Source organism: Castor canadensis, chromosome X (genome assembly GCF_047511655.1).
Source record: "Castor canadensis chromosome X, mCasCan1.hap1v2, whole genome shotgun sequence".
NCBI classification, from domain to species: domain Eukaryota; kingdom Metazoa; phylum Chordata; class Mammalia; order Rodentia; family Castoridae; genus Castor; species Castor canadensis.
The window spans coordinates 135,960,131-135,974,909 of NC_133405.1; the positions used below are offsets into that span (position 1 = coordinate 135,960,131).

The 14,779-nt window shown below is 46.8% G+C and overlaps 1 protein-coding gene across 1 annotated transcript in view; it reads left to right on the forward strand.

The window, feature by feature from the left end:
- The first annotated feature begins 639 nt into the window (after positions 1 to 639).
- The window catches only part of Gpr143 (G protein-coupled receptor 143), a 35,495-nt gene continuing 21,355 nt past the window's right edge, over positions 640 to 14,779 (forward strand). Inside the window, exons 1-3 of the mRNA XM_074062693.1 lie at positions 640 to 1,038; positions 5,196 to 5,305; positions 6,707 to 6,801. Of these exons, the coding sequence (XP_073918794.1) occupies positions 789 to 1,038; positions 5,196 to 5,305; positions 6,707 to 6,801 (455 nt within the window). The 5' untranslated portion in view covers positions 640 to 788. The remainder of the gene's footprint in view (positions 1,039 to 5,195; positions 5,306 to 6,706; positions 6,802 to 14,779) is intronic.

Below are 14,779 nucleotides of genomic sequence, written 5' to 3' on the forward strand. Positions count from 1 at the left end.
ACGAAAACCAAGTAAACAAATACACTTTGGGGTGGGTGTGTGAGTGATAGCAAGACTCTTTTAAAAAACCAAAAACAAAACCCCAAACCCAAAGCGGGCCTGGAGATGTGGCTCAAAGAGTGCTTGCCCAAGAGCGGGGTGGAGAGGTGAAAGTGAGAGGGCCCTGGACTGAAACTCTAAAACCCAAGTGTTCAAACTGGACGTGTTCCCCTCATGTACCCGCCAGTCTACTCTGGTTCCCCCCTTTTTAAAGGTTTATTAGGCTGAATGGCTCATTTCTGAATTTTAAGCGGAAATCTCTGTGGGGTTGTTTCCACGGGGGACAGTGATCACAGAAAAAGCCTGTTTTAACCAGCCACAGCTGACGGACATGTGTGTGATGCCTCAGAGGCATCAAAAATTGGACGTCCTGGTCGCTAACAGGAACTGATTCCCGAGGCCCGTTTTTCCAGGAAGATCAGTTAGGGACAGGTGACAGGTTTGAGGCGCTAGGTCCTGGAGAAGTGAATGGCTAGCGGGGAAGGCTCGGCGAGCAGGGAGGCGGTGACCCCGACCTCGCGCTCCCCCCCACGCCTCCTCCTGCGGCGATCAAGCGTCACCCTCGTGAGGCCTCGTGCCATTTGCGGAGGGCGCGCCGCCCCCACCGAGCCTGGCGCCTTTTCTGCAAGCACGGGGTTGAGGGGAGGCCAAGGGCACGTGATGCCACCCCCCTCAGCCCTCCCAGCACATGACCCGGGGCCGGCCGGCGGGGTCCTGGCAGACTGGAGCGGTGTCTCCGAGCACGGCCCATGGCCTCCCCACGCCTGGGGACCTTCTGCTGTCCCACGCGGGACGCGGCCACGCAACTCGTGCTGAGCTTCCAGCCGCGAGCGTTCCACGCGCTGTGCCTGGGCAGCGGTGCGCTCCGCCTGGTGCTCGGCCTCCTGCAGCTGCTGCCCGGGCGCCGGGCCTCCGGCCCCGGGACCCCAGCGGCCTCCCCGCCGGCCTCCGCCCGCATCCTCCGCGCCGCCGCCGCCTGCGACGTGCTGGGTTGCTTGGGTAAGGGCGCGCGGCCCGCGGGTTGGGCAGGGCGTGGGAGCGCCCGGGTACAGAGAGGAAGACCTGCAAGCCTTTCCTAGGGACTGGACGGGACTAAGGGCTCTGTGAAGCAAGGTGGTTGGTAAAATTGACGACTAAGTAACATTGTGTTTGTTATTTATTGTGTTTGTTATTGCGAGTCTACTATGAAAATCGCAGACGGTGCATGCAGTTAGTCCAGAAAAACATATCAGATCCAAAGTCAATCCACAAGGAGTGACTAACAGTTAGCACCATGTCTCTCTCTCTCTCTCTCTCTCTTTCTCTCTCTCCTCTATGTGTGTGTCTGTTCTTTTGTACTTTGCTATTTTGTACCATATATTCCTTCATTTTTTTTTCTTTTGTTGTTAGTACAGGGTTTGAACACAGGACCTCACACTTGGTAGGCAGGTGCTCTACCAACTGAGCCACTCTGCTGGCCCTTTTTTTGTGTTGGGTAATTTCAAAATAGGGTCTCGCCAACTATTTTCTGGGCTGGCCTGGAACCTTGCTCCTCCTGATCTCTGCTAGGATTACAGGCTACTGGTGCCTGGCTGGTTTTTCTTTTCTTTCTTTCTTTCTTTCTTTTTTTTTTTTAACCTTGAAAACTTTTCCTTTTGTAGTGCTGGTGATGAAGCCAGGGCCTCCTGCCTGCTAGGCAAAAGCTGTATCACTGAGCTACACCTCCAGCCCCTCTTCAGGTTTGCCTTTTACATCAGGTGCACCAATGGCAGACTGGAGGCCTCCAGCTTAGAATGGTTTTACATTTTCAAATGCTTTTCAAAATCAAAAGAAGTTTGCTGGCCTGTGAAGATTACACGAATTTAAATGTTAGTGTCCATAATAAAAAGTTTGATAGGAACACAGATATGCCCAGCATTTGTACTTTGTCTAGGACAGCCTTTGCCTGACCAGCACAGACTAGAATGTTGGACAGACAGAATGGTCCTTAGCGGAACAAATTTGCCCAAATCTGCTTTAAACTACAGCATGACACATTTTACAGAACTCTAAACTAGATTTTGCCATTTTTGTTTAACTTTTCATTTTGGAAATTTTCATCATGCATAAATGTGGTTAAAATATATAAACAAGTATCATGAATGCCCTCTCCTCCCTCCTTACTGGATTAATTTGAAGCAAATTTCAGACTTCATGTATTTTCATTCATTTGGAAACATTTAACCCCACCTTATCACTTTAAAGTAATGAAACCAATTCCTTGGGCCGGAGGCATAGCTCAAGCAGTAGAGAGCTTGCTTAGCAAGCAAGAAGCCCTGAGTTCAAACCCCAGTACAACACATACACACATACACACACACACACACACACACACACACACACACACACAATTCCTTAACATCATCAGCGTAGGTTCCGTTGCCTTATAAATATTACTTTATAGTGGGTTTGTTCAAATCAGGATCCAAATTCTGTCTGCCCTTTGCAGTTACTTGAAAGTGCTAACCATGTTGGAATTGTGGCTTTCAGTGATGTTTATCCTTGAGGCAAAGGCTGCTCTACCTTGAGCAGGTATCTGGGCACAGGTGGCTGTGTGTCCCAAGAACCAGTTCTGTTCTGTCCACTTGCCCCAAGTGAGAAAAATGTGATTGGAGATACTCAAGACCTTGACTTCAGATAAATATTATGTAACCTCAAGTCATGTTCTCAGATATGAAGAATAAGTCAGGAAAGGAATATTTCCTTTCTCTTAGGGATAAAATCATGCTGGCACAAGATCATTCAATTAAACTGCTTTTCTTCCTGATTCCAGAAGTTCGTTTTGAAAATAGATCTTAACTAATTTATTTCTGTAGCTTGGATATCTGGAAATAACATTGTATCCTTCAAAGAGTAGGTAGATGGTGTAGAGGACAAATGAGAAGTCAAGAGACCATCCCCCTTTCTGAAAAATAATAAGAGATACCTACTTTATAGTTTATAGGGTTTTTTATAGTTATAGGGGTTTTTTTTGTTGTTGTTTTTTGGCGTTTTTTTTGGTGGTACTGGGGTTTGAACTCAGGGCCTCATGCTTGCTAGGCAGACGTACTCTACCGCTTGAGCCACGCCTCCAATCCTTTTTTTTTTTTAAGAGAGTCTTACTATGTAGCCTAGGCTGGCCTCAAACTCGCAATCTTCCTGCTTCAGCCTGCCGACTGCTGGAATTAAAGGCATGTATCACCATGCCCAGTTCCTCACAGGACTTTTATTGATCTCAGAAGAGTGCTAGGTAGGATTTTTGTTAGCAGTGGCTTGAAAATGAGCTAACAAGAAGATGTGTCTTTAAGCTGTTTTGTGTTTGCAGTTCTCCTTTAGCAGTGTAGTACATAGTGTATATGTGCTTAGTAGTATATTCCATAGTACATATGTGTTTCAAAGTGCATATGTTTTATAGTGTATTGCACAGTACATATTGTTCAGTGCATGTGTGTTCAGTAGTGTAGTACATAGTGCATATGCTAGTAATGTGTTACACAACGAGTGTTTGGTAGTGCATTATGTAGTATATGTTTAGCAGTATATTCCATGCACACTATACACACTAGTTCATAGTGTTTAGCTTTGTGTCATTTATTGCATAGTGTACATTTAAGCAACAGATGTTGCATTTCCTTGCAAAAAGCTGTACTGTATAGCATGAGTGTGTGAGCTGTTTTGAAGAACATAAAATATATGGGTTTAGGGCCAAAGTGGAACTCAGTGGATGTGTATTTGCCTAGCATGCAGGAGGTGTTGAGTTTGATCCCCAACACTACAAAAAAAGAGAGGAAGGAAGGGAGGGAGGGAAGAAGGGAGGAGGGAAGAGGAAGGATAAATGGAAGGAAGGAAGGAAGAAAAAAAAAGAAAAAATTCCAAGGAAAACTCAAATAATAAATGTCAAAAAGCAAATAATTGACAATACATGAAGAATGGCCACTACTTAACATTTATAAAAATAACCTTGTGGGATTGATTGCAAAATATACTTTATCACTGCCCAATTTTTACAACCCTAAAAAAAGGCAAATGATTGAGAGCTAACTTGTGAAGATCTTATATGTATTTCTTTAAAAGAATGAAGAAGGGGCTGGTGGAGTGGCTCAAATGGTAAAGTACCTGCCTAGCAAGCCTGAGGCCCTGAGTTCAAACCTCAGTACTACCAAAAAAAAAAGTTAATGATGCAAGATACAAGACAGTACTAAATTTGTGTTAAAAAAAAAAAAGATGCATTTAGTATAATCCTAGCTACTCAAGAGGCAGAGAGCAGGAGGATTGTGGTTCAAGCCAGACCCAGCAAATACTTTGTGAGACCATATCTCAAAAAACCCATCATAATAAAAGGGCTTGTGGAGTGGCTCAAGGTGAAGGCCCTGAGTTCAAACTCCAGTGCCACAAAATAAATACACTTAAAAAAAAAGAATGAAGGAACAATATGTTTAAACTTTGGAATTGGGCTTTCTAATAATTCTTCATGTGTGTGGTATGGAACAGAACCCAGGGCCTCGCAATGCTTGGCAAGCACTGAGCCACATCTCCAGCCCAACAGTTCTTTTTTATGTGAAACAAATCAACATGGACACTCAAATATGTAGCTGAGAAATACTGATTGCTATTTACATAATCACTTTGTAATGCCAAGTCAGCAAACAAATAAAAAAATTGGGGACAAGATTGTGACTAATGACAGTTTAAGTGGAAATGGAAGAGCCTGGGACTGCATTCTCAGCAACTCACTATTCTTTTTTTTCTGTCCATGTGCCAACATGCATGTCTTTCCTTCCTCCTTTCCTTCTTTCCCTTCGTTTCTCCCTTCTTTCCTTCAATCATTCCCTCCTCCCTTCCACCTCCTCTTCCTCAATTCCCTCCTCCTCCTCTACCGTCCTTCTTCTATCTAGCCTGTCTATGTATCTATGTATCTTTGTATCTATCTGTCATCTATGTGTCTACCTATCATCTATCTGTCTGTCATCTGTTTATCTATCATCTATGTATCTAGGTATCTATCATCTATCTATCTATCTATCATCTATGTATCTATCTATCTGTCTATTATGTATCTACTTTCTATTATCTGCCTACTGATCTACCTATTATTTTACAGAAAAATAAGTTCACTTTACATTTAGATTACAACCAGATACCTGTACATCATCACTTAGGAGTCATCATCCGGTCCACAGTGTGGATAGGATTTCCAGATTTCGTGGAAAACATCTCTGATGGGAATGGAACAGACGTTTGGCCTGCTGCTTTCTGCGTGGGGACTGCGGTAAGTGTGCCTCCCTCCATTCATCCTCTCCCCTACCTCAGCTCCTGTCCCCCAAAACTCAGCAGCAGAAGCCCCTGGAAGCCTGTGAGGAATGCAGATTCTCAGCGTCCACCCAGACTTACAGGTCAGGAAGCCTGGGGAGGGCCAGCCAGCCGTCTGTCTGCGTGGTGCTGATGCATACTCCCCTTTGAGGGCTATCCCTCTAGTGTTGTGCTTTCCACACATGTGCACCCTTTCCTCAGTGTGCACACAGCTACAATCAAAACCATCTGGAACCAGGCATGGTGGGGCATGCCTGTAATCTCAGCACTTGGGAGGCTGAAACAGGAGGATTGAGAGTTTGAGGCCAGCCTGGGCTATATGGTGAGACTTTGCCTCAAAAAAGCAAACCAAACCAAACAAACAAACAAGCCAGGCATCAGTACCTCACATCTATAATCCTAGCTACTTGGGAGGCTGAGATCAGGGGGATCATGATTCCAGGCCAGCCCAGGTTAAAAAGTTTGTGAGACCCCCATCTCAACAGAAAAAAGCTGGGAATGTTGGTGCATACTTGTCTTCCAAGCTATGGCAAAAAGCCTAAAATAGGAGACTGAGGCCCAGGCCAGCCTGGGCAAAAAGCAAGACCCTATCATCTCCAAAATAGCCAGAGCAAAAAGGAGTGGAGGTGTGGCTCAAGTGATAGAGTGCCTGCCTAGCAAGTGCAAAGCCCTGAGTTAAAAAAAATCCTTCCAAAACCCAAAACCCTACATCTGGAAGGGCATGGGAAAGATGGATTGGCCGTGCTTTGCTTAATGAAAAATATCCAAATATACATTAAATAAATAAATATCACACACAGCACAGTACACACATACCCTACAATGCTCTGCATGGTGCATGGACGCTGAACTGATTCTGGGTTCCCAGCTTCCTACATTCCCTCTGTCCTGTGGGCTCCTAACTGCACCCCGATGAGGCATCTGGCCCAGCCCCACTAGGCAGGCACCTTGATTTTATGCTGCCTTAACCCCTGGAGTCCCCTCCCTTTCCTGCCTACTCTAGAGGTTTTCTGAGTCCTGCCCACACTCTTCCATTCTCAGAATCAGAGCTTCTGTCTCAAAGCCCTGTGAGCCCTCACCACTGGAAACTGCCTCCCTTAGATCCTTATCTCCTGGGCCTACACGTGTACCAGAGGCGCAGTTCCTTAGTCAGGTCCAGCTGTGCAGACAGAGAACAGGTGCTCAGCCCTCTTTGGTCACAGCCCACCCTTGCTCCCAGAGAACGTATCCACACGTGACAGTTCACACATACTGCTTCCTAACGTTAGATGAAGCCGCATCTGCCTGTGGTTTCATGGATGGGCTGGGCACCTCGTGTCTGCTTCCAGGATCTCTCATGCCGGGCTCCTCCTTCTTACAGATGTGGATCCAGTTGCTGTACAGCGCCTGCTTCTGGTGGCTCTTCTGCTATGCACTTGATGCCTATCTGGTGATAAGGAGATCGGCAGGACTGAGGTATTGGGGACAGGGGAGGCACGAGCAGGGATAGCTGCCACCTGGTTCCATTTTCTGAACAAAATTTGGAGATGCTGCTGAGTATTCAAAGGTATTTTACAGAATGGCCGACACCATCCCTTAGCCTGTCATGTGGCTCTTGCCCCCAGAAACATCTATGGCAGCTATGGCTGGCCTTGAACTCACAATCCTCCTGCCTCAGCCTCCAGAGGGCTGGGATTCCAGGTGTGTGCCACCATACTCGACTGGCAGCACATGTTGAGGTTTTTCAAACCTTGATGAAGTCAGGAATGGCGGTACGTGCCTGTAACCCCAGCTACCTGCCTGGGAGGTACAGACGGAACCATTGCAGCTAGAGGCCAACATGGGCGAAAAGTTAAGCAAGGCTCGGTCTCAAAAAAGCAGCTGCTGTGCTACACGTCTGTAACCTCAGCTACATGAAAGACAGAGGTAAGAGGATCAAGTCCAAGGCTGGCCCCCAGCAAAAGTGCAAGACCTTATCTGAAAATAAATAAAGCAAAAAGGGCAGAGGTGTGGCTCACGTAATAGAGCACTTGCCTGCCAAGCACAAGACCCTGAGTTCAAACCCTAGCACTGCCAAAAACCAAACCAAAACAAAAGCCTTGTTAGCACACAACTCGAGCCAAGTGCTGCGGCTCATGCCTGTAAGGCAGAGTTCGGGAGGATTGCAGTTTGAAGCTAACCAGGAAAAAATCTCTTGAGACACCATCTCAACCAATAAAAGCTAAGCATGGTACTGTGTGCCTGTCATTCCAGTTAGGTAGGAAGCATAAATAGAAGGATCTCAGTCCAGGCCAGCCTGTGCATAAATGCAAAACCCTATTTGGAACATACCTAAAGCAAAAAAAGGGCTTGGGGGAGTGACTCAAGTATTAGCCTACCTAGCAAGCTCGAGGCCCTGAGTTCGAACCCCACACCAGCAAAAAAAAAAAAAAAGAAACTCAACAAATTACATATTTTGGGGCCATAGGAGCACTTGATGGTAGAGTACATGGCTATGCAAGGCCCTGGGTTCATCCCCCAGCACTGCAAAAATAAATGAATAAATTTTAGCCACTGTCGTGTGTGTGCAAGATGGTATTTCACTATGACTTTGACCTCCTTCGAGGGTAGTGCTGCCATTTGTGTACCTTCTTTGGAGAAATGTCTATTCAAATCTTTTGCCTGGTTTTTTTTATTGATTTATTTACTTTTGGTCCTGGGGATAGAACCCAGGGCCTCACCACTGAGCTATACCCCCAGCACTGCCCATTTTAAAATTGGGTCTTTGTCTTTTGACTATTGACCTGTAAGAGTTCTTTGAGTAGTCTAGATACAATTACCACATCAAGTCAGGTGCTGGTGGCTTACATCTGTAATTCTAGCTACTCAGGAGGCAGAGATCAGGAGGATTGTGGTTCAAAGCCAGCCTGGGCAAGTAGTTCAAGAGACCCTATCTCAAAAAGGCTCATCATTAAAAAAAAAAAAAGGGAGCTGGTGGAGTGCTCAGAACATAGGCCCTGAGTTCAAACTCCAGTACCGCAAAAAAAAAAAAACTGTATCAAATTTATGATTTACACATTTTTCTCCCATTATGTTGGTTTTTGTTTCACTTACTGATAGTATTTGAAACATAAAAGTTTCATTTTGCTTTATTTTGGCGGTAATGGGGTTTGAGCTCAGGGCCTACACCTTGAGCCAGTCCACCAACCCTTTTTTGTGATGGGTTTTTTCAAAATAGGGTCTCATGAACTATTTGCCTGGGCTGGCTTTGAAGTGTCATCCTCCTGATGGCTGCCTCCTGAGTAGATGGGATTACAGCCGAGAGCCACCAGCACCCAGCAGAATAATTCACTTTTAAATCCAGTATCAGTAGATGAATAGAGATCTGGTACAGGCTGTAGAATCCACAGGGCAATCTTGGTTGGTCACAAGGTTGACATTCCTTGCGCACATCACATCGCCATTAACGTTGGGCTCTGTGGCCCAAAGTTTAGTGCTTACCTTCCTTTTCTTTCTTTCTTCTTCTTTTTTTTTTTTGGTGGTACTGGGATTTGATCTCAGGGCTTCATCCTTGCTAGGCACACACTCTACCACTTGAGCCACTTTGCCAGCCCTTTACCTTATTTTTTATATTTGTTCCTTTTATCTTTTTACCTCAGCTCCAAAACTCTTACACAAAACCTAGATATACTTTGTTTTGTAAAAGCTCTAGGGAAGATGGTCCAGGCCAAAGCCAGTCAAACAAGTTGTATCAGCCAGGATAGGTTTGGGCTATACAAGATATACACAATAGTTACTTAAATTAGATAGGACTGTCTCTTGTATGCTTGAGAAGCTCAGAGGGACACAACCCTGGGCTCTTCTGATGGACACCAGGGACTCCGGCTCCTTCTGTCTTTCTGCTCCACTGCCCTGAGGGTGTCATGGCCCAATATAGCTGCTGCATTCCTGCAGCCATCACATCTGCATTCCAGGCAGCAAGAGGGAGGAAGGGAGCAATTCAAAAGGGGCCTGATTTCCCCTGAGCCAACTTTACCAGCAAACATGGGAGTTTCACACAAGGCCAGTTACGTATTATCAGCCAGAACTTAGTTTCTGCTGTCAGCTCCTAGGAAAGATAAGAAATAAAGCCTGTTAGCCAAGCATGCCGTTCCTCTGTATGACATCTGAGTTGTGTTACTAAAGAAAAAAGAGAGAATGGTTTCAGAGAGGCAAAACTCGCAGCTTGGGAAAGCCATGTCCCTGAAGCCAGTGCAGATGGTGCGCCCCTGTCTGATACCTCCCCCATTAAATTTGGGATCGATCAGAGCTATAACACAAATAGAGATCTCATTGACAGCCAGAGAATGGAGATGAAAGGCCTAGGAGTGCCGGAAGGAAGCCGGAGGCAGAATATAACCTTTGCTGTCAGCGAAGGATGAGTTACTTCACCCCCACCCATGATAGGAGTCTGGGGCAAGGATGGGACATTGTGAGAACCGTCTGGACCCAAAGGACAGGCCGAGCCTGAGAAACTGGGACAGACAACCAGGAAGTCAGAAGCCCTCACCGCAGAAATGTGTATGGAATCTGCTTTGTCCAGCCTCTCCAGGATGGCTGAGCAGGGTGTGGCTTCTGAGGAACAGCCGCTCAGGATGTGAGGCACCTAGACCGTGCCCAAGGGCAAGAGCAAGGGCAAGCTTCCAGGCCCAAGATAACTCACTTGGGAATGAAGTGGACTCCCGCATCAAAGAGGAGCACAGTGCGCAACAGAGACAAGACAGGTGGCCAGTCGCCATGGAGACCAGCCTCTACCAGGTGCCTGGTATGAGTCCTACAGTCACTCAGCTGGGCGGTTTGAGCCAATGCTGGGGCTGGGGCTTCCGAAGCCCCTGTGGAGCTGATTCTGCAATTGGACATTAAGAGACTGCAGCTGGTGGGGACCAGAGTGTCCCGCCAAAGCCCAGGACCAGGGCCAAGCTTTGCAGGAATGCTGGTTAAACTCCACATGCCCTCTGAGGTGGTCAATACTTAGCTGTTTTCTTTGGCAAGGGAGTATTTTTACTTTTCAATCCTAACCTTCAGAAACATTATTAAGACGGATTTCCAGTTAAAATTTAAATCGTTTGCTCTGGCTCCAGGTGTGGAATCTACAGGTTTTAAACAACCACAGATGGTGCTTGGGATCTTGAAAGGGAACTGAAATGGCCAAGCTCAGTGGTGCACACCTAGAATCCCAGCCCTCAGGAGGTAGAAGCAAAAGGATAGAGTTCTAGGTCAGCCTGGGCAACTTAGCAAGACCTTGTCTCAAAAATAAAGGAAAATGAAAGTGTGGGAAGAAAGAAGGTTTTCAGGGAGGACCCTCCAGCAGACGGGTACAGGAGCAAGGGCCTCAACATAGTCTGGCTGCCACTGAGCTGTCTCTGGGTCCGTCATTACTGTGGCTGCTGCCTGCATGACCTGGCCCAGGTCTGAATGCTATCTTGTAGGAGGGATGAACCCCGTTGACCAGGCCCCAGTGTCCTCCACCCTTGGACTTGCTTGACCTCCCCGCTGGCTCGCTCTCTCCTGCCTCTGTAGATGCTTCCAGCACCACCCAGGCCGAGGTGCAGGTCCGGAACAAGCAGATTGTGCATTCTTCAGCAATGCAGCCCTTTGCAGAGGGCCGCTCCAAGGGCTAGCAGAGTCTCCCACGCAGCCTCCGGCTTGAGGCCCACCCCACCCCAGTGAAGGGGGGACGACAGCTGCTCCAGGAACCCGCTAGAATGTGGGAGGCAAAACATGCTGGAGTCATTTCCTTGTGGCCTCCCAGACAGCTGGCTACAAAATGTTTCTTCTCCCCAAGCTCCTTGCCTTGCTTGCCCGCTGTTTCTCTTCCCGCTTGTGTCCTTGCTCACTCTAATCCCTCACTACCCGGTACCCACTTTGTCTACACAGCTGATCTTCAGAGTTAGAACTGCAGTGACATGAAGGATGCTATTTGCAAAGCATGCTGCTGAGTGAAGGTGACCACCTGCATGGTGTCCTATTGATGGAGCCCTGCCTGTGCCATCAGGGGGACGGGGCCAACAGAATGCTGCCAGGCAGCCATCCGATGGCACTGTACTCGCCTGTCTTCAGACTTCCTGACCACATCTGGAAGGGTGTGTGGAAGCACACAGATGAATGAGAGGGATTGGTCAAGCATGCTAGCTGTGAAGGGAATGGGGGGGGTGGAGAGGTGGGAGGGTAAGACAGAAAAGACCCCTGCTGAGGAATATCTAGTCACCACCAGTTCCCTGAGAGAGCCACCTGGGTGTGGACTGGGCCTTCAACTGTGCCCCTTGGACATTAGGTGCAGGGGTGACTTCAGGAAGGAGTCACCTTCAGGAGGCCTTGGGTCTTGCTGGGCAGGCACGGTTGCCCTTCACCTCGCTGAAGGGGAGCCCAGGCATTCAGGACCGTCTACTGTGAAACTCCAGATTCAGGTCAAGATAGTTCTAGAGCCAGCTTGCCTCACTTCTGTGTCTGAGAGCCAGGCAGAATAGAGAAACCAGGTCCAAAAATTGTCCTTTACCTCACTTTCTGTCATCTCCACCAAACTACAGTCCCAAAGATCCTTATTCCACTCCTGATGAGGTGTTTTTTTTCCAGATTCCATGTTTTAAGCTTTAAAATTTAACTTATTGCAATATTTTTTTGAAAAATGAAAAGAATTCTATAGCTGATTCTCATCACATTAGACCAAAACTGACACTGTCCTGTGGCCCTCCCTCCATTCTCTCTCTCTCTCTCTCAGTCACAGTGAGCTCTCAGCTTCTAGAAGCTGTCTGCCTTCCTCGGCGTGTGACCCCTTTTGCCCGTCTTCAAATATGGAAACTGTGAGTGAACCTCAAATCCCATCTCATGTGTTCTTTGCAGCTGGTAGAGTTTCTTCCTTTTTTTTCTGCAGTGCTGGTTATGGAACTGAGGCCCCCTGCACACCACTGAGCCACGCCCCCAGCTCAAGGATTCTCTACTTTTCTGGATTCATGTGATTACACTGTGCCCAGGCACACGGTCCAGATTGAGCTCCCAATTTTAGGATCCTTAATCACATCTGCGAAGTCTCTTTTGCTTTACGAAGCAACATAGTAATAGGTTCTGGGAATCAGGACGAGGCTATCTTTGGGGACTCATTCTGGATACCACAAATGTTTGGTTACTTAATTCATAAACATAGTCTTATCTCTTAGACTAATCACTGCTCTGAACCTGCTTTCCCAGCCTCTGTGTCTAGCCCCCGATTGAGGGTTTGGGGGGGCGGGCAGGGACATTACTCTTCTTGTATGTCACCCTCTAGAGATTGTCAACCCCTGTTGAGAGCAGGGACCTTCTTTTGTTTTTAGTACTTTTTGTGACTCCTAACTTTTGCTCTATAAACACTTAGTTGAGTGAGACACATCACCTTAATACAATTCCATTTTATTCCTTTAACTGAGTTATAATTTACATGCTATAATATTTAATGGGTTTTTTTTGGGGGGCGGGGGTTGAGACAGGGTCATTGAGCCCATGCTGGCCTCAAACTCACAAACTTCCTGCCTCAGCCTCCCGAGTGCTCGGATTACAAACAAGCCTGGTTTATATTCATGCTTTAAAAGTGGTAAAGTAAGCAGGGCACCAGTGGCTCAAGCCTATAATTCTAGCTACTCAGGAGGCAGAGATCAGGAGGATCACGGTTCGAAGCCAGCCTTGGCAAATAGTTCTCAACTACCCGACCAAAAAAGGGCTGGCAGAGTGGCTCATGTGGTAGAGCGCCTGCCTAGCAAGCATGAGGCCCTGAGTTCAAACCCCAGTACTACCAAAAAAAAAAAAGTGGTCAAGTAGCCGACCATGGTGGTATATCCCTGTGATCGCAGCTACTGGGGAGGCAGAGGCAGGAGGACTGAGAATTCAAGACCAGCCTGGGCAAGGTTATTGAGACCCTATCTCAAAAACAAAAAGGAAAGTACAAAGCGAAAGGGCTCACTTAGAAGCACAAAGCTCTGTGTTCAATCCTCCGAACCCCTCTTCCAAAAAGTGGGCAAGTCAGTGGTTTTGGGGAGTTCACAGTTATACATTGGTTAGTACCGCTACTAATTCCAGTGCATTTCCACCACCCCCAAAAGAAACCCTGAACCCATTAGCAGCTGCTCTGCATCTAAATCATATAGGTGGAATAGCAGGAGATGGGGAACTTTTGTGACTGGCTCCTTTCACCCACCATGGTGTTTTCAAGGTCCTTCCCCATTGAAGCATGCGCTTATCAGCACTTCATTCCTTCTTGCCAGACTCTCCCTTTGCACACACCTGATGGCTGTTTTATACTTTTAGCATCTTTTCTCACTGGCTCCTCTTCCTCTTAAAGAATGTGTGGCCAAAAGAAGACCCAAGAGTGACCACATTGATGGTTCAGCAATTTCTCCAAGGTTCCTGTGCACAGGATGCTGGTGAATCCCATTGCTGGGGTCTCCTTACTGCCCTCAAAATTACTGTCCCTCTTAGTCTTCCTCCAGACAGGTGGGCATGCAGGTAAGCTGCAAGTCCAAGATCAAGTTGTGGCACATTCAGTATCTGGTAAAGGCTGGTTCCTGTTTCATAGATGGCACCTTCTTGCTTCGTCCTCACATGGCAGAAGTTACAAATGAGCTCGCTTAGGCCTATTTTACAAGGGGACTAATCCCATTGGTGAAAACTCTGTGCTCACGGCTTTATCGCCTCCCCAAAGGTTCCACCTCTTACAGCATCACTTTGGTGTTAGGATTTCAGCATAAGAATTTGGGGGGATCCAAACATTCAGATCACAGCATGCGGGACCTGAATGATGCCATCAGAGGATCCTATAGATAGAATGGCCTATTTATGGAGAGTGAGTCCTGTTTAAGTGAATGGCAAAAGTAAGCATTTTCTCCCCAAATTGGAGCTGAGGATGGTGGTGCACCTATAGTCCCAGCTACTTGGGAGGTTGAGGCAGGAGAGTGGCTTGAGCTCAGGAGTTCAAGTCTAGTCCGGGCAACATGAAGAGACCCAATCTCAAAAAAAAAAAAAATGTTGGCAAAGATATGTAGAATCTGATTCCTCCAAATGTTAGACACAAAGGGCTCTGTGGCAGAGCATTTGACTGGCACATGTGAGGCTCTGGGTTCAATTGCCACCACTATCACCACCACCACCAAAAAGGAAATAGCATACGTGCTAGCGATTTCATTTCTAGACATAGACACCAAAGAACTGAAAATAGGAACTCAAACACTCGTATGCATTACCAGCACTATTCATTGTAGCCAAAAAGTAGAAACAACCTGAACGTCTGTTGATAAATGAATACAGAAACAAAATGTGGTCTATCTGTAGAATGGCATATTATTCAGCCATAAAAAGGATTGCAGCACTAAGACGTGCTACAGTGTGGGTGGACCTCAAAAGTATCCTGAGTGAAGAAACCAGCTCCAGAGGACCACACAGTGTGTTACCATCTCTGTGAAATGTCCACAAC